Raw genomic sequence first — 24,807 nt, forward strand, 5'->3', positions numbered from 1 at the left:
ATATCTCCTCTGGCATGACTTCCTCAATAACCTACTCATAGGCCCAGGCAACAGCCCAGGCAAAGCCCTAAGTAGCACCAAAGTACAAAGTAACTCCCTCCATCTAGAAAGCACAGCTGCCTGCTGGGAGTGCTAACCACAATTCCACTCAGACAAAGTAACTCTACATCAAGGATATAACCACTACTACTCTGGCCTGCTGGGGTGTTGACCACTCCCCCACTCCCCACTTACTAACCAGAAAGCAGCACTTCAGAGGAACACAGATCTCTAATTCATAGCAGCGTCTTAAAAGTGGTCCAGTCTTACCTGAGTGCTGCTTGAAAGTCCCCCACTGCACCAAATCACTTTTGGAATGACTCATTGCATCTCTTAAGCTCTCTACAAACGCAGGGAAGATTTGCAAGACTCCTGTGCCATAACTACTGCCCCCTAAAAACTTCTCCTTCCTATTTTCTCAAAAAGGAAAACTCAGGTCAGACTCTTACCATATCTTCTACACAAACTGCTCACACTGACAAATCAGTAGTGACCTTACACAACTTCCCAAACTTTACTGCAGACAGTTTTTAGCTAGTGCATTCTTTGACTCAGACATAGTAATATAACTATATAAAAATTAGTTTTTAAGAGCAGACCTGCCAAGGCTGTAGAGACGACTCAGCAGTTAAAAGGCACACTGCTCTGTAAAGGACCAGGTTTAGGTCCCAGTTCCCACGTCAGGTGGGTCACAACTGTATTTCCAGCTCCAAGGGATATGATACCCTAAGGTCTCAGTAATCTGTATGCACATGGTGCACAAAAACTCTTGCAGGCACTCTTGCCTCTCTGGTCCCCCATTCCTAGTCCACCTTACTCTCTTCTCTTTCTCAATCTCTTTCCATTTTTTGTTTTTGTTTTGTTTTTTGAGAGAGTTAGATAATGTCTCATGATGTAGCCATGGTTGGCCCAGAACTCACTATGTAGACGAGGCTGGGCTTGACTTGTGGTAATCTTTATCCCTACATGGTGTACACCACCATGTCCAACTCAAAAACTTTGCTCATCAAAGAAAATAATAAAAGAATGACTAGGAAACATGTGCAATAAGAGACCATATTTTTAAGTCAGAAAAAAGTTAATACTCAAAATATGTAGAAACTGTAACTCAACAACAAAAAAACCTGGCCAAAGTTCAGGCAAATTACTTAACTAGACATTTCTCAGAGAATACGTATAAATGGCCAACAGGCACATTAAAAGACGCTCAACATCTCTAATCTTCAGAGAAATAAAAACCAAAACCACAATGGCCTATTATCTCACACTCTCTAAGATGGCTACTATCCAAATGAATAAGTGAATGAATGACTGTATTAGCATGGCTGTGTTGAAACTAGAGCCTCTGTATGCTACTGGTGTGGTTATAAAATAGTGTGGCTACTAATAAAAAAAAATGTCTTCTGCAGAAAAAAATTAAAAATAAAACTACCACACAATACAGTTTTGGGTACTCAAAGAATTGAAAGAAAATTCTTTTTTTTTTTTTTTTCCGAGACAGGGTTTCTCTGTGGCTTTGGAGCCTGTCCTGGAACTAGCTCTGTAGACTAGGCTGGTCTCGAACTCACAGAGATCCGCCTGCCTCTGCCTCCCGACTGCTGGGATTAAAGGCATGCGCCACCATCGCCCGGCGAAAGAAAATTCTTGAAGAGGTAATTACACACCTATATTCATGGTATCATTCATAAAACCCAAGAGGCAGAAGCAGCCCAAGTGTCTATGGATGAGTGGATAGATGAAAATGAGGCCATGTATCTATAAAAGAATGTTATTCTGCCTTACAAGTTAAGAAATCATGAGTTAGAAAGACAGCTCAGTGTCTGGAAAGTGCAAACATAAGGACCTGATATGACTGTTAACACCCAAGCAAACAGCCAGGCAGGGCAGAACATGCTTCAATCCCAGTTCAAAAGAAGTAGAGACAGGCCTCATCTAATAAACAAGGTTCAGGACCCAATGAGAAATCCTGTCTCAAAAAACAAGGTGGGGAGCCAGGCATAGTGGTGCACACTTTTGATTCCAGCACTCAGGAGGCAGAAGCAGGTAGATCTCTGTGAATTTGAGGCCACCCTGGTGTACATACTGAGTTCAGGACAGTCAGAGCTACATAGTGAAACCCATAATGAAGTTGTCACCTAACTTCTACATCCACACATACATATGTGTCCCCCCATATCCGTATATAGATATACGCAGTTTAAGAAACAGGTGAGGCTGGTGAAGGAAATGGTGAGTGTAGGAAAGGTAAACTATTGTGTATTTTCTCTTACATGTGGACTCTGAATTGAAATATGTATATGTGACACAAAAGTAGAAGGGGAAACAAGCTTAGTGTGAGGAGGAGGAACAGAGGGTTGTAGAGGAGTAAATATTAACAAAGTACCATGACATCTGTGTGTGAAAATGTCATACTGAAACCCATTATTCTATACACTAAAAACTCATTAACTAGCCTTTAATCCCAGCACTCGGGAGGCAGAGGCAGGCGGATCTCTGTGAGTTCGAGACCAGCCTGGTCTACAGAGCTAGTTCCAGGACAGGCTCCAAAACCACAGAGAAACCCTGTCTCGAAAAACCAAAAAAAAAAAAAACTCATTAACTAAAGTAAGAAACCAGGCTGAGCATGGCCTAATACAAATATAATCCCTGTACTAAGGAGGTTGAGGCAAGGAGATTGTTGAGTTCGAATCCAGTGTGGGGTATAAAGATTCTGTTTACTAAAAGTAAAAAACAGCCACACATGATGGCACACGTCTAGAATCATAGCTGCTCTATTTGGGATGCTGAGATAGCAAGGTGCCAAGTTCAAGGCTTTCTTAAGCTACCTAGCACACTCAACATAGGCAACTGAGGGGACCCTGCCACAGACAAAATAGACGTTAGAAAGAACCAGGGATATAGCTCAGTGACATGGTATGGGACAACTGTCTGTATTCTGTCAATTATATTTTAAATAAACGCTGATTGATCAGTAGCCAGGCAGGAGTATAGGCAGGACAACCAGACAGGAAGTACAGGCGGGTCAAGGAGAACAGAAGAATTCTGGGAAGAGGAAAGCTCTCTCTGCAGTCCTGGCCCAGCCACAGAAGAAACAAGATGTGACTGCCTCGCTGAATAAGGTACCAAGCCACGTGGCTAGCATAGACAAGGATAATAATATAAGTTATAAGAGTTAATAAGAAACCTGAGCTAATTGGCCAATCAGTTTATAGTTAATGTAGACCTCTGTGTGATTTCTTTGGAACTTAATGACTACGGGACCGAGCAGGACAGAAACCTCAGACAACAGTGACAGAGCACTTAACCAGCGTATGCATGGCCCTGGTTTCAATCTCTAGTATTGAAAGAAATGAGAAACTGTGATAGTGCCTGCCTATGGACCCAGCATTGTAGTCTTGGAAAGGAGGCAGTTGAGTTTGAGGCCAGCCTGGCCCACACAGGGAGAAAATGAAAATTCCAAAACATGGTGCAACATAAGCTTTACAGACTTATGTCAAGTAAAATAAAAGAGGTCAAAAACGACAATGTTGGGGGAGTCCACTTATATATATATATATATATATATATAGCGTCTATTATCAAATTCAGACACTGTGGCTGGGGGAGGGGGCAGTAGTGGAGAGAAATGGGAATTGTTTATAGGCACAGGGGTTCCAATTCTGTATAATGAAAGCATTCTGGAGACCTACTGCACAGCATGTGAACATACTTAGAGTGACTGAATTGAACACCTCTACAGTGATTAATATGGTAAACCTTGTGAGTTTTATCGCAGTTTTAAAAAGATAATGCAGGTTTTACACTTTTATCATGACAGACATATCAAGGGTCCTCTTCGACCTTAGACATTTTTCAGACCTTTGCCATATGTGTTGTATGCAGCAGAATGAAACAAATCAAAGTTTCTCAAATGCCTTTGGAAGAAAAACCAAAACACTAGAGGTATGCTTCTTCTGAAACCCTTGGATTCAGACTGAAGCCTCAAAGAGACTCCCTTCTCTATCAAAAGCAAAATCTTCCTGGGCATGGTGGCACCTGTTTTCAATCCTAGCACTTAGGAGTCTGAAGCAGGAGAATAAGAAGTTGGAGGCCACCCTGGGCAACATAGTTAAGACTCTGTCTCAAACTAAAACAATGAACAACAAACAAATTCTACTCAGCCTTTGGATTCTCTTCAGTACCAACTTCTGGGAATACTGCCCAGGTCTAGATAAACCTGTCCCACCAATCAAGAGCTATGGAGTACTTACAGAATGCAATATTACTTAACCCAAGCAACAATACTAGGCTCCTAACTCATCATATACAAAAGGCAGTAGCTACCAAAAGCAAACATTCAATACCCTAACTATCCACTAATAAGAAAGTTTCCTTATAAAAATTCTGATGATCCTGAATTGTCTATGAGCATTTTAATATTTACCAAGTTGACAGAATATGACTTTTCTGAGGGGAAGCAGCGGAGGGGTTGAAACAGGGTTTCTCTGCATAGCCCTGGCTGTCCTGGAACTCGCTCTGTAGACCAGGCTGGCCGTGAACTCACATACATTTGCCAGCCTCTGCCTACCTAGTGCTGGTGTTAAAAGGTGTGAGCCACCACCGTCCAGCTTACAATATGACTATTTAGGGCTAGAGAGAAGGCTCAGAGATTAAAAACTCAGAGATTCTTCCAGAGGTCCTGAGTTCAATTCCCAGCAACCACATGGCGGCTTCCAACCATCTATAATAAGATCTGGTGCCCTCTTTTGGTATGCAGGCAAAATTCTATATACACAATAAACAAATCTTTAAAAAAAAATATATGACTATTTTAAACCAAGGAATTAGCTGGGTGTGATAGTACACATCTTTAATCCAAGCACTAATCTCCTCTAGTTCAAGGCCAGTCTGCTCTACTGAGTTCCAGGATAGCTGGGGGAGACCCAGTCTTAGAAAATAAAATAAAATAACCAAGCAACTGGTCCTGCACGGGCATGTTTACTCTGTCTCTTCAACACGAATGCTCACTGTAAACTATGAGGTTTGCTCAGGGAACCAATGGCTTACATGGGATCTTGGCCTCACCATTTATCAGCAGTTACCCTGAGCACTAAGCCAGTCTCACCATTTTGAGGATCTAAAAATCTTAAAAGTCCTCAAGTTATGGTAGTGATAGTTTATTATTTATTTTTTAAGATTTATTTACTTTTAATTATGTGTTTGCTGTGCATCTGTGTGGGATAGTGTGCATGTGAGGGCAGGTTCTTTCAAGAGCCCAGAAGAGGGCATCAGATCTCCCAGAATAGGAGTTAGAGAAAGTTGTCAGCCTCCCTCTCAAGTGGGTGTTGGAAACCTAATGTGAGTCTAAACAAGCAGTACACATTCTTCATACTGAGCTGTCTCTCCAGCCCCAGAAGTGTGACGGTTTAGGTAAGGATACACAAATCATTTTAGTTATAAACTGAAGCAATATGTGGGAAGAGAAAGATGGTGTCACCCAATAGCCTACTATAACAGATTTCCTAAGGATAACTACACTTAAATTGAGGTTTTTACCTACTCTTGACTCTAAACTCCAGGTCACCCAGGTCACAGGTTAAAAAAAGCAGAAGGTGAGATCATTTCAGCAAATCTTCATTCAAAACTATGTTCGTATTGTAGATAGATGCCTCACACAAAATCCAGTCTGGGTGAAGGAGGGCGGCCAGGGAATCACTGCAATAACTGACACAATGGCATGAAATAAAATGAGCAATGAACAGACAACACACTGTCAAAAGGAGCAGGACTGCACAGAAATGGCAAAATTTGGGAGTGCTCTGAGCTGGACAAAGTTGGAAGAAGAGCTGGCCAAAGGAGGGGGTCACAGGCATTGGCACCACCTGGTAAAAGATCAAAAATGAGTCCAATGTGCCTGGGAAATAACATGGCACTAAAACAACTGGGAAACTGGAGGTGGCATAAGCTAATCCTGCCCAGGGCTTTAGTGTATGCTGCTGGCCAGACACACAGATGAAAACAGACATCCAACTGGCACATGCAGAGGAGTGACAGCTGGCTAGGACACAATGACAACCAAGAAGTACAAAGTTCATTCGTCATATGCTCTCAACAGACAAAAAGGAGAATTCAGGCGCCTTGGTTTGGCAAACCAAAAAGAAATCAAGCCACAAGAAGAGAGCGTTTCTAAGATATTGAGCACCCAATAAAGACTTTTATTACTGTGCCCCCAAGAGGAGCATGTTTTATCAAGACTTCAGATAACAAATTAGATGGTTTTCCATCTGCTTCCAAAGCTCATCTCCTCAGCAGTGGCTATCAAGACTTGCTGTAAGAATTCAGAGAGGGGGAAAATACTGGAAAGAGGAAGAGACTGGTTACCAGCAAAACAAAAGGGTACTTCTTCCCACTATAGAACTCCAATGTTTCTGACTACCAAGGAGCTTTTAGAAAAAGCAAAACGAGCTCATCAGTGAAGTGTTCATTCTGTACTAAGCTACGTAACAGACTCTAAATCAAAATGTAGCCATTCTACCCAAAGGATAAAATATCTCACTCTCAAAACACATTTAAAATATAACTTTACATTAGAAAATACATATCTCTCCTAATGAATTCTATGACCCTAAGACAAATCACTAACAGGCTTTTTTTTTTTAATCTCCTGTCTTCTGGCCTTTAGTCCTAAGCACTTGGTTCTTATGCTTTGTACAGAAAATACAGGAAAGTACAGGTAACATTTTTCTGTACTTATGACACAAATATAGCTTAAAATAAAAATTTATGTATGAAACCATCACATATGGGAAAAAATTAAGTCTTAATTAACACTATAAACTTGATCTTGCCTTTAACTGACAGTTAATGAAAACAGAGGCAGTCTTCAGACTAAAATGAAATAGCCCAAGTTGAATTTACTAGATATATAATGGTTCCCGCTAATTTAGAGTAAAAGGCACCACACCTTCCAAAACCCACTTCACAATGAAATGAATACATAAAATGTTCTTAAAAAAAATATTATTGGCAAGAGTGGGGTGGAGAGGTGGCTCAGCAGTTAAGAGCACTTCCTGATCTTGCAGAAGAGCCAGGTTCAGGTCTAAACACTCAAAGCACTCAGCTCACAACAATCTGTAACTCCAGCTCCAAGGGATCTGACCCCTTCTTCTGGCATGTACCTGCCATTCATGCTGTAAACATACTTAGATGCAGGCAAAACATACACATAAAATAAATCTTTTAAAAAAGGCTTCTTCGCTGGCAACGCCGATCTGTAACTCAAGATACCATCAAAAGTCTAAGTATACCATACATATATGTATCTCCACTCTTTGTATTTTAGTAATTTATTTTATTACAGAGACAGACAGAAACAGACAACAAGACTTTCTGTTTTCAGTCTCTAAATCTTAGTCTCAAGAAAAATCTTGACCCTAATCAAAATAAGCTGGTTATCTGTGGTAATTATAGTAACTTTATGTCTGGCAACTGTCTCAAAGTTTTTACAAACGTTCAAGCGCAATGAAAATGCTGTCAAAGGCCGGGCGGTGGTGGCGCACGCCTTTAATCCCAGCACTTGGGAGGCAGAGGCAGGCAGATCTCTGTGAGTTCGAGACCAGCCTGGTCTACAAGAGCTAGTTCCAGGACAGGCTCCAAAACCACAGAGAAACCCTGTCTCGAAAAAACCAAAAAAAAAAAAAAAAAAAAAAGAAAATGCTGTCAAAGGTCCCTTTCCTCTGGACCTGCGACAACACACTTCACAGATCAGTTAAGATAGGTGTGAAGATATGAGTCCTAAGACATAAGGATGTTAAGACAGGGAATGGCTCATGTCCTGTCAAGAAAATGATCATCTAGTTCAAACATGATGACCTGCAATAGGCAATCCAACTTTGCCTGCAGCTTTTTAGGAGACAGTGACTTTTACTTTGTCTTGGTTTTCTAGTGAAATTCTACTGCAATGCAGGAAAAAACATACAAACATACAAAATACCCAAAGAATCACCACTAAAATTGCTAGTATATCCCTTCTTGGAAAATTCAAACTATACTACTTGACACAGACAATACTTGGAGTATAAACAGATAAACTGAAAGCTATCTTTACAATTTGCCCAAACTTTCTGGGGGGAAAAGAGAGACAACTCAACAACACTCTCGTGGGGCAAACGTCATATTAGTGCCACAACAGAGGCCAGAGACACTGTGTCACAATCCTGGGGGAATCAATTCCATTTCCCTACTTATATAACAATAATAATAATAATAATAATAAAAGCCTGGAACTTGATCTAGAAGTATGTTTAGAGAGTAGAACATTTATTGGAAGAACTTTTGGGAACATTTGATTAAAACCAGACCCATTTATGAGAGATCAAGGCCTATGATCTATATAAATAAATAAATAAATAATAATCTTTTTGTTTTATTTGTTTGTTTTTCAAGACAGGGTTTCTCTGTGTAGCCCTGGCTGTCCTAGAACTCTCTCTGTAGAACAGGTTGGACTTACACTCAGGGATCCCTCCCTCTGCCTCCTGAGTGCTGGGATTAAAGTTATGTTCACCACCACTTGAATTACTCTTAATATCTTAAATAACTATTTTGTCCATACAAATTATTCCTCCAGATACAGCACAGCCACAAAGGCTGTCTGATTCAGGGAGGTCCGGTGGCTTGATCACTTTTCATACTTAACACCTTGGCAGCTATTCTGCAGGCTTTGCACGTATTTATGAATATGAGAGAAGTGAATAGATACTTGTAAACTGCGCATGGAGAATGAGCAAATATATTTTCAGCTGATGTCCTCATAAAGTAGTCATTTACTTAACTGTACCCCCAAAATTAGCATATAAAATGGCAATTGAAAAAATAGGCAGCTTTAGAAGGATAACACAAACTTAGACACAATTACTGCTTCAGGTCCCTGTGCTACCAGTTCACGAGAACAGTCTTTTACTCAAAGGTTAGATGCCTACTGTGTGCCTGCACTATACAGGGCAATCAACAGAAAAGCAGAACAAGAGCCTCCCAGGTCTCCGTGAAACACAAGAAGACATACCCATTAAGTTATAACTATAAAGGGTTTGCTCAACACACATGTCCAAATGTTGGCTACCATGGTCACCCATAACAACACTAACAGGAGATCATAAATAATTATGACAACCTCAGGCCTGACGATCTTAAAACAACATTTTTACGCTTAAAATAATATTGCCTCTGCCAAATCCTTGCCATTCTCTGATTAATGTTCGTATATTAACCAGACTGAGGCTGTTTTGAGTTAAATGAGGAATGCAATTGTTTTTAAGGAAAATGAAGAGTAAACGGACACATTGTTGCACTGTAAAGCTAATCTGGTTTACCTCTGCAGCTGCCAATCAATAACAGTAAAAACCAAGAGACTTCATAGTCATACAGGAAGACAACTTCAAAGTTTTAAGACAAGAAATTATTTTCTGGGTAGAGAATCCCTGGTGTGCCATGAAAGATATCCTAACTAGTTTCCTTCCTTGGAGGGGTGGGGGGGTGGAGGCAGTATTCACCGTGAGTGAATTAATTCATGAAGGCTTTGTGACCGCTCACATTCCCCCGGGCTCATCAGACACGGGTAGTCCAAACAAAAAAAAAAAATCACAGTTTTGGTCTTCAAGATTACAAAGTAATTTTCTGGCCCTGTCAAAGTACCAGTTTTACTGGCTTACAATATTAGGGAAGTTTTATAAACAGGTGTGAGCCTTTAACTGTGAATTACAGGTGAAAGGTTTGCAAGCTGGGAACTTGCCATTTGTTTCTATGGGCTCACACATCAAAGAAAAAGACACGGAATTACGCGAGGGTCTTAAACAAGAAATGTAAACCGGCTTCCAGTAGCTTACTAGAGGCAAATGCTATTCTATTTAGGGCTAATAATGAAGCAAACAATCCTCAATATCGCAAAGGCATAGTGAAGAAGAAAACTAAAGAAACAGAGCCTCTTCAAAGGAAATGTCCCAGCAAATTTAAATTTTAGAAGCTGTGCATTGAAGCCTTTCCATCAGTCTCGCTATTTTCTTTTAACCACAGTATTTTAAAGTGAGCTCCGTCTTGCATGCCCAAATTTAAACCCAACAAAGGGGAAACAAGGAAAGTGTCCCGCAATTTACCTAGCTGAAGTCACCAAGAAGCCTAAAAAGCGGGGTACCTTCTCACATAGCGGGCCAAGTGGCAAGAGCATACGAGAACTCAGGAAGTTTTGAAATGGCATTGACAGGAGGCAAGGGGAAGACAAGGGGATCGGGAGGGGAAGGAATCACAGAGCAGCAGAACCACCGCGCGCGGCCGACGCGGCGAGTTGGCTGCCGAACAGCGAGTCGCCGGCTCGGGACGGGGCTCGACCCAGCAACTTCGCGCCGGCGCCCGCCGCGGGCCTCCCTCTCCCGCCCGCAGCCCGCCGTCGGCCACCCACCTTCCTTCTCGGCCCGCGCCGCAGCCACCACGAGGGTCATCACCAGGTGCAGCGCTCCCAGGAGGCCGGTGGCCGCGCTCCGAGGACCCCCGCCGCGGCCGGCCGCGGGCTCCAGCCCGGCCCCGGAGGACGCGGAGGCGGTGGCGGCTGCTCCTCCTCCCGCCCGCTTCCCCATCCTGGCCGGCCGGGGGCCGCCGAGCTCGAGGTCCGGCGCGACCCTTCTCCGCGAGGCGACGGCAGCGGCGCGGGAGCCGTGGTCCGGGCTGTGGCCGAGATGCCGGATGAGAGAGCGGTTGTGGGCCCAGGGCTCGGGCTCCCGGCGTGGGTCCGGGTCGGTGCGTGCGTGGGAGCGAGAGTGTCAGTCACAGCCTCGGCATCGGCATCGCCTACGAAGAGCCGGAACGGAGAGGCCGCGGGTCAGGCACGGCGGGCGGCCATACTGGAAACGGGCAAGGGCCGCGGGCCCCGGTGCTGGCCTCTGAGGGGCGGGGCGCGGCGCAAGGTCCCGCCCCCTCCGTGCCAGCACCTGGGCGGCCCCGCCTGTTCGTGTGTTCGCCGTGGAGTCCGTGAGCTCCGACTCCTCGTCCTGCCCTCAGACTCCCACGGGCTTCACCGACTTGACGGGCCTGGGCGGCCAACCGCACCCTGTCACCGCTGCCCGGCCCGGGAGGAGGAGGGAGACAGACCCGGGCTGGCCAGGAGTTAAGATGGCGGCCCAAGCTTCACGGAGGCAGTGACGGCAGTCACGTGGGAGACGGGGTGGCCACGCTGCGCAGCCGCATTGGTGCGTGGGCGGGGCCCGGCCGCGCCTCCGACGCCCGGACAAGCTCCGGTCTGTACTACAATGTCTGAGCCTTCCAGAGGTCTGAGTGCGCATCCGGAGTCCAAAGCTGACAATCCGTGCCAGTGACTCCTTCGGGTCGCACCTCTGCCCCTCAGTGCCTTTGACGTGGAGAGTGTTCAGAGTCTGATTCAGTTCCTGGCAGTGCTTCCTTGAGAATGGGGACCCTCTGTGTTTATGTTTGTGGCTTCCTAAGCTTCGTACCCAAGAGGGTGCCTCGTCGTACCTCTTGGCCACAGAAAGCTCTTTGTATGTTGTTTGTTTGTTTGTTTGTTTTTGGAAACTTAACAGTGTGCGGAAAAAGCATCAGTTTGGGAGAAGCCCAAGGTCTCAGGTGACTCTTTAGAAGTCAGTCTGGGCTTTCCCTGTCTTGGAATGAGTAAGATGTTTCTATGCATATACTCACTTTAAAGGCCCAAATCAAACGCTGTGTGCCTAGTCTCCTTTTAGAAGACATCTCCTGTCTCCCAGACTAACGTTCTTGGTGTGTATGGCTGCTTTCTAAAAGACTTCATTTAAACCCTTTGGGGAAGAGGAAGGATATTGTCACAGTTTGCTAGTCTGGTCACTTCCTCCAGATCCTAGCCCCAGAGTCTTTTTGCTTCCCTCAGCTTTTGGTTGAGTTAGTCGGTCTATTTAAAAGGCCACATTTGCCTAGTAAATGTCTTTCAACAAGCTAGAAAAGAAAATAGGGTTTCAAAAAATCTTTTAAAAAGGAACTGGGGTGCTCTCCTCCTCAGTGGTTCTATTTGTAAAGCAAGCATGTAAATGTAGATATAGACTAATATATTTTGAAGGTGACCTCACCCCAGATGGTTTTTTGTTTGCCCCACCTCCCTCCCCCAAGACAAGTTCTCATTCTTTGACCTAGGTTGATCTAGAATTCGCTGCATAGCCCAGGCTGAACTGGAACTCACTGCCTTCCTTAAAAGTCCAGAGAGTGTTGGGATAGAGGCGTGAGCCACCATCCCTGATGTGCTAATAGTTTGTTTAAAAAAAAATAATTTTCTGAATATTAGCACTAAATTTAAGTTCCTTGCTTTCACTGGGGGGTGAGGAGAGAGAGGTGTCCTAACCCAGGGCCTAATTTTGTTTGTGATGTAGTGAAATAGTCATAAATATCTCTAAACTGGTTTCTGATATGTACCTAAAGCAAGAATTTGTGGAAGGTGTTTAACACCGGAGGAAATTAAGCCTAAGGATATGTAAGTTTTTTGCTGGGTCAAAATTTAGCTTCCAGGGCCCTTCCTCCACTCCAGATTTGAGGCCAACAAGTCCCTCCATCCATGAAAAGCATGGGCTCTCAAAAGCCAGCTTAACCACATCCCCCATGTTAGCCTCAGGCTCAAAAGCCCCATGGGAAACAACTTGCATGTGTCTGTCTTTGGAGCTTGAACATATACAGACATGTTCAACAGAAGTCAGTTTCTCGTGAGCTTACTGCCTCTGCAGTGGGTCCGCATCCTTACACAAGTTCCTTCCAAGACCCTATACATATTTGTGTATTTTTGAGTTGTGTTCTTATTTTTAAATGGGTCTTTACAATACTTGAATAGGCTTTTACCTGACTCTAGAGACAATGTTTGGGCCCAGGCAGCCCAAACAAGGCAAGGTAAGTCTCAGGCCCTCCTGTCCTCAATAACACTAATTAAAGAGACAAGTCAGTGAAGAACAGAGAAAGAAGTTTTATTCAACGTGGCCATAGTGAGAAGAGGAAAATTAAATTCAGTCTCCCCCAAGCCCATTTTAGTGCTATAATACAAAGTTTAGCTTTAAATAGAGGGCAAAAGGTATGCATCCTTAAGCAGTGCTGATCAAAGTGTGGCCCTAAAAGTCCACAATCTCTAGCAATGTGGTCTGAGAAGCTGTTGGAATTGTGGGAAATCTTTTCCTGGGAGCCAGGTTCCTCCTTAGGCTGGCACTGGGGCTTCAGCCTTTCACTTCCCCCAGAGGGAGATTCCTGGGGAAATTCCAATTCCTTGGGGTCCATTGTTTGAATAATCTGATTGCTAAAGGGAGGGGCACCAGTGTGTCTCCTTGGATCGTCTTTGCCTCTTCCAAGATGGTTCTGTGAGGACTCAACCATACTCACACCCTCCCCTGTGCTTGGTGAACATTGGTGACCTCATGACAAGGTCACTAGGAGTGGACTTCAGTAGTCAGCACAGATGCCTTGCTGGACAGCTCGGTAACCTTTTGGACGTTAGCACGATCTGGACATTTGGCAGGTGGAGGCTATTAGCTGGTAAAAAACAGGGAAAACCCTTTGAACCTCTTGGTCTCATCCCCAAGGTCAGCCACAGCTGGAAACTTGTTGCCAATACAAATTATCCGGCTGCAGCCCAGGTCTGTGGCTTTCTAAGCAGAGACTGAGGTCTGTCGTCAGTACTTTAACTCTCTAGGTGGTTTCTGGTGCATGCTCCAAGCTGAAAACCGTTGCTCTCGATTTACTGGCACTGGCCACTATGGGCTTTGGAGACTCCGGATTTTTGGTTGCTGTTCATTTTTTGCTCTGTCTCTAGAATTAGTGAATTACCAGTGTGCTAAGAGAGTCCAATTCATTGGTTTACATCCTAGCCTGCCTTCATTCGCTATTAGTTGTGCTGATGCTGGACAGGTTATTCAATTTTTCTGGCTTCTGTTCACTTATCTGTAAAATGGATATTATAAACGGCCTACTAAGTTTAAAACTATTTTGCATGATATGTTGTAGAAAGGACTACTAGGGTTCAGAAGAGGTAGGAGGACCGAAAGGTAGACGAACATAGCCAATGCATGTCTGGAAATGTACATACATATGAATGATAGCACTTTTGTGTACACACACACACAGGAATTAAAATGGGAGCAGAAGGATGATATTGTTGAGGTTCCTATGTCTCTGACTCCCCAAGTGGTGTACATGGTCCCCTGCTACTCAACAGTATCCACATCTTCTCCAGGTGCAACTTTATACCACCAGCCCGACTTCTGTCTCTGCTGTTTCCACTCACTCATAGTCATCTTAAACTGGGGTGACCTCTAATCTCCCCTCCCAAGCCTGCCCCACCCACAGCTGTTCTTCTCTCCAGGATTACTCCAGCTGTCAAGATGGACAGTGCAAAAATCCTAGGCTGGTTCTCTGTTCGTTCCCAGATGCATCCAGAACCAAACTGCTCTTGGCCTCTGCGGCTGTGCTCTGACGTGGGTTCCGTCGTCTCCCCGCATTTCTGCTCGAGCTTCCCGCTGGATCTCCACTTCCCCTGGAAAAGGAAAACTTTCCACTTGTAGCCTCAGCCTGTGAGGCGTCAAGATGGAATGCGGTGCTGTAATATCTGGTTCTGACCGACCGGAGCTGATCAAGGAATGAGAACTTTGGGTGCTCACACTATCAGTCCTTACTTAACCTAACTGCAGGCCTGTTGCTGGCCTGTGAATTGAGCCCTACCCAGAAGGCAGCTTTTCAATCCTCGATTAGCATAACCACCAGAGACCAGCTCCACCCCCACCCAGCAACCTTCCCTCTTTCTAGCACTAAAGGAGACCTTGATTTTTCCCAGTTAATAAACTGTTTTCCCCAGCAAGTGTCTTAAACTCAGGATAGAGACTTACGTATACATGCAGTTTTCTTCTTCTTTCTCTTTTTTGGGGGGAGACGGGGGCAGTTTCAAGAAAGGTTTTTTTTTGTTTTGTTTTTTTCTCTTTGTGTAACAGCTCAGGCTATCCTGGAACTCACTCTGTAGACCAGGATACCTAGGAATTTACAAATACTCACCTGCTTCTGCCTCCCCTGAAATTAAAGGCGTGGGCCACCTGGCTGTGCTGGCCTTTGTTTTATTCTTGATGCTCTGCAGAGATTCCCCACGTCAAGGTCAAAGCCGAAGCTGGTTGGGGGGCTCCCTACATTCTGGCTCACCTTGGTCTTGAATGGCTGTTCCTACAGCACTCCTTCAAGCTCAGGGTATCTCAGTGTCTCTGGCCACTGCCTTGCTGGTTGCTCCAGGGCCAACTTCCCAGCTCTCCCTCCACCGGAAGCACCTCCACTTCCTCACCAACGCGTCACTGATTTCCCCCACTTGTTTTCAGTTGTGTCATCCATGTGTTCTGTAGTATGAACAAAGTCCATGGTAGTGAAGTGGACCAGAAGACAGGCAGCCTATTTTCTCTGGTCTTCAATTCACAGTGCCATCTGAGCCCCAGACTTTGTGAGCTGATTGGTTTCTGGCAGTAATAGCAGCACACAGGACACCTTCCAACGGATAAGACCCAAAGGAAGCAGAGCAGATTTCTTTTTCCCTTGGGAGGTTTCCATGGTGTCACTCCTTTAAACAAGAGGAAAACCCAATTCATAAAGCCCAAGCGTTGAGCCTGTTCAACTATGTAATTACCCTAGGAATGCCCCTGCTAGGGCAAATAGGAAGAAACCTCTGAAGTGGTAGGCTCAACTCCACGTTCACGATGATCCTGCCTATCTGAGCAAGGTTATTTATTGTTGTTATTTGAGACAGAGTCTTGCTCAGAAGCCCAGGCTGGCCTCAGACTCACGGCAACCCTTCTGTTTCAGCCTCCCAATGCTGGGATTGTAGGCAGGAGCCACTGTGATGGGCTCCTGTGTGAAGGTCTTTGTTTATATATTCCTCGATGAAGCTAAATTCCTCTCCAGTTTACAAAGCCATATGAAATAAGGTCTCATCAGTGACCATAACTACGACCACAAATAACGTATAATTCAGAAATAAGGTCTCATACTGACCATAACTACAGCCACGAATAAACATATAATTCAGAAATAATACCATAGACAAGTAACTAACAATGACCACAAGTTAATAAGAGTTTGAAGCCAGGTGGGGCACTGGGGAAGCAGAGGCAGGAGGACTGCCATAAATTCAAGGCCATCTGAGTCTACACAGTGAGTTCCTGCCTAGGGCTACATAGTAAAACTCTGTTTCAAAACAAACAAGTAAATAATCTTAACAGAAAAAAATCAGCAAATAGTCTATACAACTTCTTTTTTCTTTTCTTTCCTCTTTTTGTTTTTGGTTTTTTGGTTTTTCAATACTAGGTTTCTCTGTGTAAACAGCCTTGACTCTCCTGGAACTCTCTCTGTAGACCAGGCTGGCCTCAAACTCACAGAGATCTGCCTCCCCGAGTGCTGAGATTAAAAGCCTACACCACCGCCGACCCGCTCTGTGCTAGTTCTTTTTTTCTTAATTTGTTTATTATTGTTTCATGTGCATTGGTGTTTTGCCTGCAGGTATGTCCATGTGAGGGAGCTAGATCTTCTAAATGGAGTTACAGTCAGTTGTGAGCTGCCATGTGGGTGCTGGGAGTTGAACCCAGGTCATCTGGAAGAGCAGCCAGTGCTCTTAACCTCTAAGCCAGCTCTCAACCCCTCTGTGCAAGTTCTTAAGGGAAATATTTCATTTAAGGTAAATTGTAACTACGAATACGTTGTGGAATGGCTTCACACAGCTAACGGACACCGGCATTATCTCACAAGCTTATCAGTTTTTTCGTTAGTTTGTTTTTGTGTTTTTGAGTAGGAACACTTGAAGCTACTCCCTTTGCAGGTTTCAACATGCAACTTATTATTAACTCTACTTCCCATCTACTGCCATAAAGGCTTGAGGATTTGAATCCCTTTAAGAGAATACAGGTAGGGAAATACAGCAGTCTCTGACACTCTATGGAAAATATGATTGCACATAAAGGAACTGCTTAATATATAGGAGAAAAATACTAGTTTGGACTATATGATTTTACTTGTGAATAATCATAAATACCATGATGAACCCAAAATCCCATGGGGTTCTAGTATAAGAAATACATCTTGCATACTGAATTCATTCTCCAGCACTGGAAAAAAGAAATTATCATGAACTGGCTTTCCATATTTAGTTGGGGCTGGCTTTGGGAGCATCCTTTTCACTTGTGGCGGTGGAATGACCAATATTTAGCCTCCACTCTTTCCTACTTTTAACAGTGATTAAGACAAACAAACAAACCGGTGGATAGATCCGATTAGCTGTAAGAATTGAGCAGACTGAGCTCCAAAGAGATACCTAGTGCAAACAGATGCTTGTTAGCATCAATGTTACAGCAGTGATTATTGTCAAAAAGGGAAATCAGGCCCAGAAATTCTAGGACTCATCCAAGATAATGGCAGAGCAGAGACTTGACTCCTGGGCCTTGTCTTTTGTTCTATCTTCAGGTCCATTTAGCTGAAAGCTTTATGTGTATGCAGGGTTTTATTTGGCAAAACACTCTTATAATTACTAAAGGCAAAAGAATTACAGTTCTCCTGTTATAGACAAATGGCAGCAAAGACCAACTAAGGACTATCATAAGAGGTAAATAAAAGGCTGGAGAGATAGGTAAGCAGTTAAGAACACTGGCTGCTCTTCCAGAGGACACAGGTTCAATTTCCAGTCCCCACATGACAGCTCACAACTCTCTGTAACTCCGGTTCCATGGGATCCAACAGCCTCACACAGACATATGTGCAGGCAAAACACCAACACACATGAACTAAATAAACCATTAAAAACAACACCAAAATGAGGTAAATGAAAGGACTCCACAGTAGGGCTTTCACTAAAGGGCATCTGGCTGTAACTTGGATGTCTCTGAAATCACCAGCTAAAGGTATTTCATCTGAGTAATGGGTAGGCTGATTTTGCTCATTAGCTTTTGTCAACTTGGCATAAACCAGAGTTACCTGAGAAGAGGGAGCAACACTTAAGGATTCCCTCCATTGGATTGGCCGGCAGGAAAGTCTGTTCTGTAGGGCATTTTCTTGATTAATAATTGATAAGCTAGAGCTCAACCCACTATGGGAGGTGCCTCCCCTGGGGCAGGTTGTGCTAGGTTATATAAAAGAAACAAGTCATGGGGAGCAAACCAGTAAGCATTATTCCTCCATGGTCTCTGCTTTAGTTCTTGCCTCCAAGTTCCTGGCTTGGCTTCCCTCAAGGATGGACTGTAACCTGTAAACCAAATAAAACCTCTTCCTCCCCAAGTTGTTTTTGGTTGGTGTTTCATCACAGCAATAGAAAACAAACTAGTATAGACATTGGTACCAGGAGTGGGGTAATGCTGTGATCAATGTCTCTCTCTCCTAATATACCCAAGCCCCTGACTTATGGAATAACCTAGATTACCACAGCAGAGAGAAGGGAGCTTCTGGAGTATCCTGCCATCAGCTGAGGTTTCTGGCTAAAGCTGACAGTTCATTACTTCTGCTTTCACTCCATCCCCAGAACAAGTCATGTGATCAGAGCTAGCTCAAGACACTGGTGGAATTCACTTCTCTCACACAGTTGGAAAAAGAAGATGAAACTATTTGGACATAGTCCTAGTGACTATTGCAGGTGTTGATTTCTTTCCTTGGGAGGAGAGAGAGTTGTATGGAATAAGACATGAAATGATAGCCTAAAGTGGGGTAGGGGGATGAAAACGGTTTCTGCTCTCCAGGAGCTCTTGAGTTATAAGGAACAGCCTTACCGTGTTATCATTCATCAACTTGACATGCTTTATTGTGAGTGCTTTTTCAAAAAAGGTTTCTTTCTTTTCCAGTGATGTGTTATGTCCTATGCACCAGAAGAGAGTATTGGATTCTTTGGAGCTAGAGTTATAAGTAGGTGTGAGCTGTCTGACAGGCATGCTAGAAAATAAACTTTGGCCGTGTGCAAGAGGAGTACACGCTCCTAACCATTGAGCTATCTCTGCAGCCTCCGGAAATGTTTTTAAAAGAGTTGTAGGGAAGTTAAGTTTTAATTTTTGAGTTTACAGTTTAATGAAAGCAATAAAAGAATATTTGAATATTGGATGATTTTTTTTTTAAAGATAGGTTCTTGTTATGTAGCTCAGCCTAGACTTGAACTCACAGTCTTCCTTATCTTCTGAATCCCAGCTTGTCCAACATACCTGCTTAGCCTGACTGAACTTGTTCATTGGTTTTTGAGACAAGATCTAATTGTGCAGGGGAGGGTAGTCTAGACTCACTCTTTAGCCCAGGTTGACCTCAAACTCATAATGTTACTACCTCTGTGTTTAAAGTTCTGGGATCATAAGCATACACCGCCATGGCTAGCTACTATGGGTATTTACAAAGAGATTATACCTTTCAGAAAGATATACTGCAATAGTTATAAATGAAATGACATAATGAGATTAATTTTTATATAATTAATTTAATTAATTAATAATAATTTTAATATAATCCATAGATTAGAAGTAGTGAGTAGGGGTACAGGTGAGTAAAGACTGGCTGTGAGTCAATTATAAAAGCTGGGTGATCAGTGCATAGAGGTTGGTTCTTAGGCTAGTGTCTCTATTTTTAGATATGATGGAATTTTCCATTAAAAAAAAGTGTGAAACATACATACAGATACCACAATATACCCTTAGGTGCCTTACCCATATCCTCCTCAGGTTTACTTTCTCTACCAATGGATGACAAGGGCCCTTAGACCATTGTTGGTACCCATGAGACCAACCTCATCGAGCCCTGGGAAATGCTCACCCAAGGAATTTCTGCACTTGCCAAGTATTTGAAACGAGCAGCTTTTGCCCAACCTGGCAGCACCAACAAAGAGACTGGAGCCTTCCCAGGGCAAGATTGCTCATGTAACTCATATGGCCTAGGTCCAGTTCTGCACCCAGCGCCTCTCCTCTGCTTACCCAGTGACCCTGGCAGGATTCCCAAGTTCCTTTGCGCTGTAACACGGTATGGAGGAAGACTTATGATGTCTGCATGGTATTGAGAAGTAGGAGTGTGACCTAGGACGTGACACAATGCCTTTGCAGGAATGCTCTTCCTGCCTGAAAGATCCTAAGTCTTCAACACAGAGTTCCTCCAAGCCCGCCACCTTTAAGTCAAGCCACTGCATGCCTGTTCCTAACAGAAATGTTTGCTCGGGCAGCACCTGGACATGTCTGGCATGGAAACAGTTCTCCGGAGAGCCCCACGATCCTGCACAGAGATACACTTATTCTTGGGGACGTTTTCTTCCCTGCCTTAGTGGATTGACTATGAACTCAGATCCCAAGCTAGTTTAATCAGACATCTGAAGTTTCCTGTTAAGAGATACGGATATTGAGAACGAGTCTAAATGTGACCAGTGGCAGAACTTACGTCTGAAATCCCTACTGCAGATCCCCAGGGCCCTGTGTACCACCCTCCTGAGGACTGGGGTTTGGTGTCTTAGTTCTTCTTCTGTTGCTATAACAGAGTACTTGAGACAAAGTAATTTATGAGTAAAAACATATTCTCACGGTCTACAGTCTGGGAAAGCCAACAGGGCTGTGGTTATCTTAGGGGAACTTTTCTGCTATATGGTAACACAGCAGAGGGGCTTCCGCAATGAGAGGAAGGCAAAACTCTTGTTTTTTTTTTTTTTGAGAAGTCAGTGAGCTCACTGGGAGAGCCCTAGCCTCATGGTCTCATCTAATCCTATCTCACAAAGGCTCCCACCTAGGTATTAAGTGTGTAACCCAAGATTTTTAGGAGGCTCTTCCGAATTAAAACACTCAGTGCAAACAAGTATATATATTGAGGTTCTTTCCTTTGCTGTCTGTGTACCTTTAGTTTTCTAAAAATTTGTTTTATGTAGATAGGTGTTTTGTCTGAGGCCAGAAGGGAGTTTTGGATCCTCTAGAACTGGAGTGATAGAAAGTTACTGATGGCTTCCAGCTGCCATGTGGGTGCTAGGAATCGAACCTGGCTCCTCTGGAAGAGCAATAAGTGCTCTTAATCACTGCACCATCTCTCCAGCCCATGCTGTGTGTATCTAAAGGTATGAGTTGTTTGATTGTTTGTTTTGGTTTTTAGACAGGGCTTCTTTGTGTAGCCCTGGCTATCCTAAAACTAGCTCTGTGGACCAGGTTGGCCTCAAGATCCACCAGCCTCTGCCTCCCAAATGCTGGGAATAAAGGCGTGCACCACTGGCTCTTCACGGTAAGAAGCCTTTAGTTCCTAATTGTGTTAGTCGTAGGACTCAACCAACCATGATAAGCTTAATAGGAACAGACTATCCAAAGGAAATTCTTAACTTCCAACCATTATCACCTGCCAGTGTTGGAGGTGGGCACAATAAAGCTTAATGGAGATCTGAGTCTCAGTAGTTTACCCTGAGGCAATACCTGGTTGTAGGAAGGACCACAAACTGAGATTACCCAGACGCCACCCAAGAACAGACCATCCAAAGGAAATGCCTAACGTTCCAACCACTGTAGATAGGATCACCTGCCAGCACACATTCACCAGGACACCCCACCTTTACTACTATAAAATCCCAACTCTAACTGAACTCGGGGCTCTCTGTTTATTCCAATACTCTGGACATGCAGAGACCGAGTTTGCAAACTTGTTTAAAATAAAGGCTCTTTGCTTTTACATACGGGACTTGGTCTTGGGGACATCGCAAATCTAGGCATAACATTAGTTCTGTGGCTGTAAAAAGACACGGTGACCAAATGAAAGAAAGCATTTAATTGGGGCTAAACCAGTTTCAGACGTTTAGTCCACTATTGTCAGAGCTTGACGGCACATAGATGGGGATTGGAGTGGTAGCTGAGAGCTTCATTCTCACAGGTAGCTAGAGAGAGGGAGACTCTGGGTGTGGCCTTGTCTTTGAAACTTCAAAGCCCACCCCAGTGGACATAATTCCTCCCACAAGGCCACACCTCCTAATCCTTTTAATTTTTTCAAATGGTGCCACTCCCTGGTGACTAAGCATTCAATTAAAAGAGCCTATGGGGGCTGTTCTTATTGAAATCACCACACTAATTCACTCTGTCTGCTTGCTCCTCCAGCCTTAGCCTCTGGAGTACTGGGTTTACAGACACGTGCCTTCATGCCTGGCCCCTAGGTGGAAGCTGAACCTGATAACATTTTTACAGAACAGAATATGCCAAAAGGGATATTTTACTTCACTATTAGATTTCGAAATCTCTGTGTCCCTCTTTCCTCCAACCCCCAGTCTTCCTTCGCTGTCTGGAGAAGAAACACATGCCAGAAATATTGTTATGGATAAGCCTGCTAGTCCAGACGCATCTTCAGCTCAGGATCAGGGAGGCCATGAAAAGCTGCCAGCCAGCAGCCAGGGTGCATTTAGGAGCTGGATGGGAACCTCCCTCAAAATTTCTCCAGGATGTCAGACTAGGATTATAGTTTGCACAGATTGTCAAAAGCAAATCAATATGAAAAACAATTCAAGACTGTATTCTTCAGAGCTTATTGCATCATATTTCGTACAAAACAGCAAAAATAGAAAAAGAGGGAAGTCACTTTCCCTGTGCATATGAACAAAGGTCTCAGAATACCAAGCTATGTGCAACCGCAACCCTGGCATTCACAGTTCAGTCTCGATAAGACATTAAAAGGGGAAGAATCGCTGGGCGGTGGTGGCGCACGCCTTTAATCCCAGCACTTGGGAGCCAGAGGCAGGCCAATCTCTGTGAGTTCGAGGCCAGCCTGGTCTACAAGAGCTAGTTCCAGGACAGGCTCTAAAACTACAGCGAAACCCTGTCTCGAAAAACAAAAACAAAAAAAACAAAAAAAAGAGGTCGGGGGGGAAGAGTCATTGTCAAGATTTTTCTATCTACAGGAGTTTGTATTTTAATGAGGACTGGTAGGAAGAGTATGAATATTTTTTCTTTTTTTCTCAAAACTAACAAGAGGGGGTTATACACGGAATGAGACGATACACAGCCTTTTGTGATTGACTGCTTTCTCTCTTAGCATAATCCTCTTGAGTTCTGCTTGAGCTGTCATCCTGGCCTGACTGAGCTGTGTGATCTGGGCAAGTAATTTACCTTCTCCGTCTCAGTTTCCGTTCCTGCCAGGGTCCGCCTGCCTCCCGAGTCTCACTGTCTCCAAGGCACCATCTGTTTTCCACCTGCAGTCAAGGGTGGCATTCCATAGGCTACTGTCTATTTTCCTGTTTCCTGAGCTTCAGAACCAGGCTGGGACCAAGAACCTCAGAATCTCACCCTTTTCAGTCATTACAGTACAACAAGACATGCTGGAGTCATCCCTTGGTGTCCTCGGGGGATTGGTTCCAGGATTTGACAGCAGATAATGAGATTCACAGATGTTCTAGTCCCTTACAAAAAATGGCACGGTGTTTGTACCTATGCATACCCTCCAATAACTCCGAATCATCTTCAGGTAACAAACATAAGTGCTATGTAAATAATTGCTATAGATTATTTTTCAGGGGATAACAGCAAGGGGGAAAGTCTGTACATGTTCAGTAATTCCCCCTTTATTCTTAATATTTTCAGTTCATGGAGTGTTGAATCCTGACATACGGAACCTTAGATACAGAAGGACAATTGGTTTTTTTCTTTGAAGCATCAATAGGGCAGTTTTGATATTTAGACTTTGTCACAAATTTTTCTTTTGCTAAATATAACATTGCATGTGTTACAGAACCATCGGTATCAATAACAGTCCATTTCTACTCTGTGTGTGTGTGTGTGTGAGAGAGAGAGAGAGAGAGAGAGAGAGAGAGAGAGAGAGAGAGAGAGAGAGAGATTGTTGCGTGTGTGTATACCAGAATGTGAAAGCAAGCCGCTGTCATCAGGTATCTTTTGCTCTTTGTTTTGAGACAGAGTCTCTTCACTAAGCCCAGAACTCACTGTTTTGACTAGACTAGTTGACTAGCAAGCCCTCCTGGCTCTGTTTCTCCAGTTGAAGTCCACCACATGCACCAAAGAGCCCAGGCTTCACATGGGTATTGGGAATTGAACTCAGGTCCTCACCCTTGCACGCTTCACCAACAGAGCCATCTCTCCAGCCTCTTTTTGGATCCTTTGTTCCTTCTGCTAAGGGTATGCACATAAACTTCCACCCCTTCACCTCCAGGGAAAGGTGGGACAGAAGTGCACCCTTTCCTTCCTCGTCAAATGACTCGGCATTTACCTGCCTTTTTGAGGTCATTTGTTTTACCCTTTCTTGGGATCTATTGCTGTGCCAGTTGGCAGATCATCTGAGACTATCAGGTCCATGCAGGATTTTTCAAAGTTCCCAGAGCTGTCTGCTCCAGGTCAGACCAGCATCAAAGCCTCCTTGACCACCTCTGAAACAGTACCTTCCTCCTGTGTCTCCTTCACCTTCCCCAACTATTTTTATCTTCAAACTGCTTGTCATCTCTTGACACATTATATATTTATTGACTTACTGCCCCCCCCCACCTTCAGAACACAGTCTTCAAGGGGAGAAGGCAACTGGCTGTTCCCTGCTAGGTTTCTGTACCCTGAGGTGGTCTCCGACCTGTGGTGTTGACAGAACAGATGAATGAAACAAAGGAGAAGGTAGGAATGGGTGAGGAGAGAGGAAGGGCAGTCTATACTTGAAGAGATCAGCCCCACCTTTGCCCGGAGGTGAAGGGGGTGGAGGTTTATGTGCATTCTCCTGTTTATCCAAAGATGCTGGGGACGACGCTTCTCTGCTCTGTGCAGGCTGGAGACGGGCCCGTGTTGGAAGCCTACCCTACATCCATCACCTTTG

At 44.1% G+C, this 24,807-nt stretch overlaps 1 protein-coding gene across 2 annotated transcripts in view; it reads right to left on the reverse strand.

Moving 5' to 3' along the window:
- Positions 1-11,113, reverse strand: part of Tmem131 (transmembrane protein 131) — a 157,270-nt gene extending 146,157 nt beyond the window's left edge. For both annotated transcript variants that reach the window (XM_057751074.1, XM_057751073.1), the window contains exon 1: positions 10,469-11,113. In XM_057751074.1, the coding sequence (XP_057607057.1) occupies positions 10,469-10,643 (175 nt within the window). In that variant the 5' untranslated portion in view covers positions 10,644-11,113. The remainder of the gene's footprint in view (positions 1-10,468) is intronic.
- Between the last annotated feature and the right edge of the window lie 13,694 nt (positions 11,114-24,807).

The sequence above is a fragment of the Chionomys nivalis genome, chromosome 19 (assembly GCF_950005125.1).
Source record: "Chionomys nivalis chromosome 19, mChiNiv1.1, whole genome shotgun sequence".
Taxonomy (NCBI): domain Eukaryota; kingdom Metazoa; phylum Chordata; class Mammalia; order Rodentia; family Cricetidae; genus Chionomys; species Chionomys nivalis.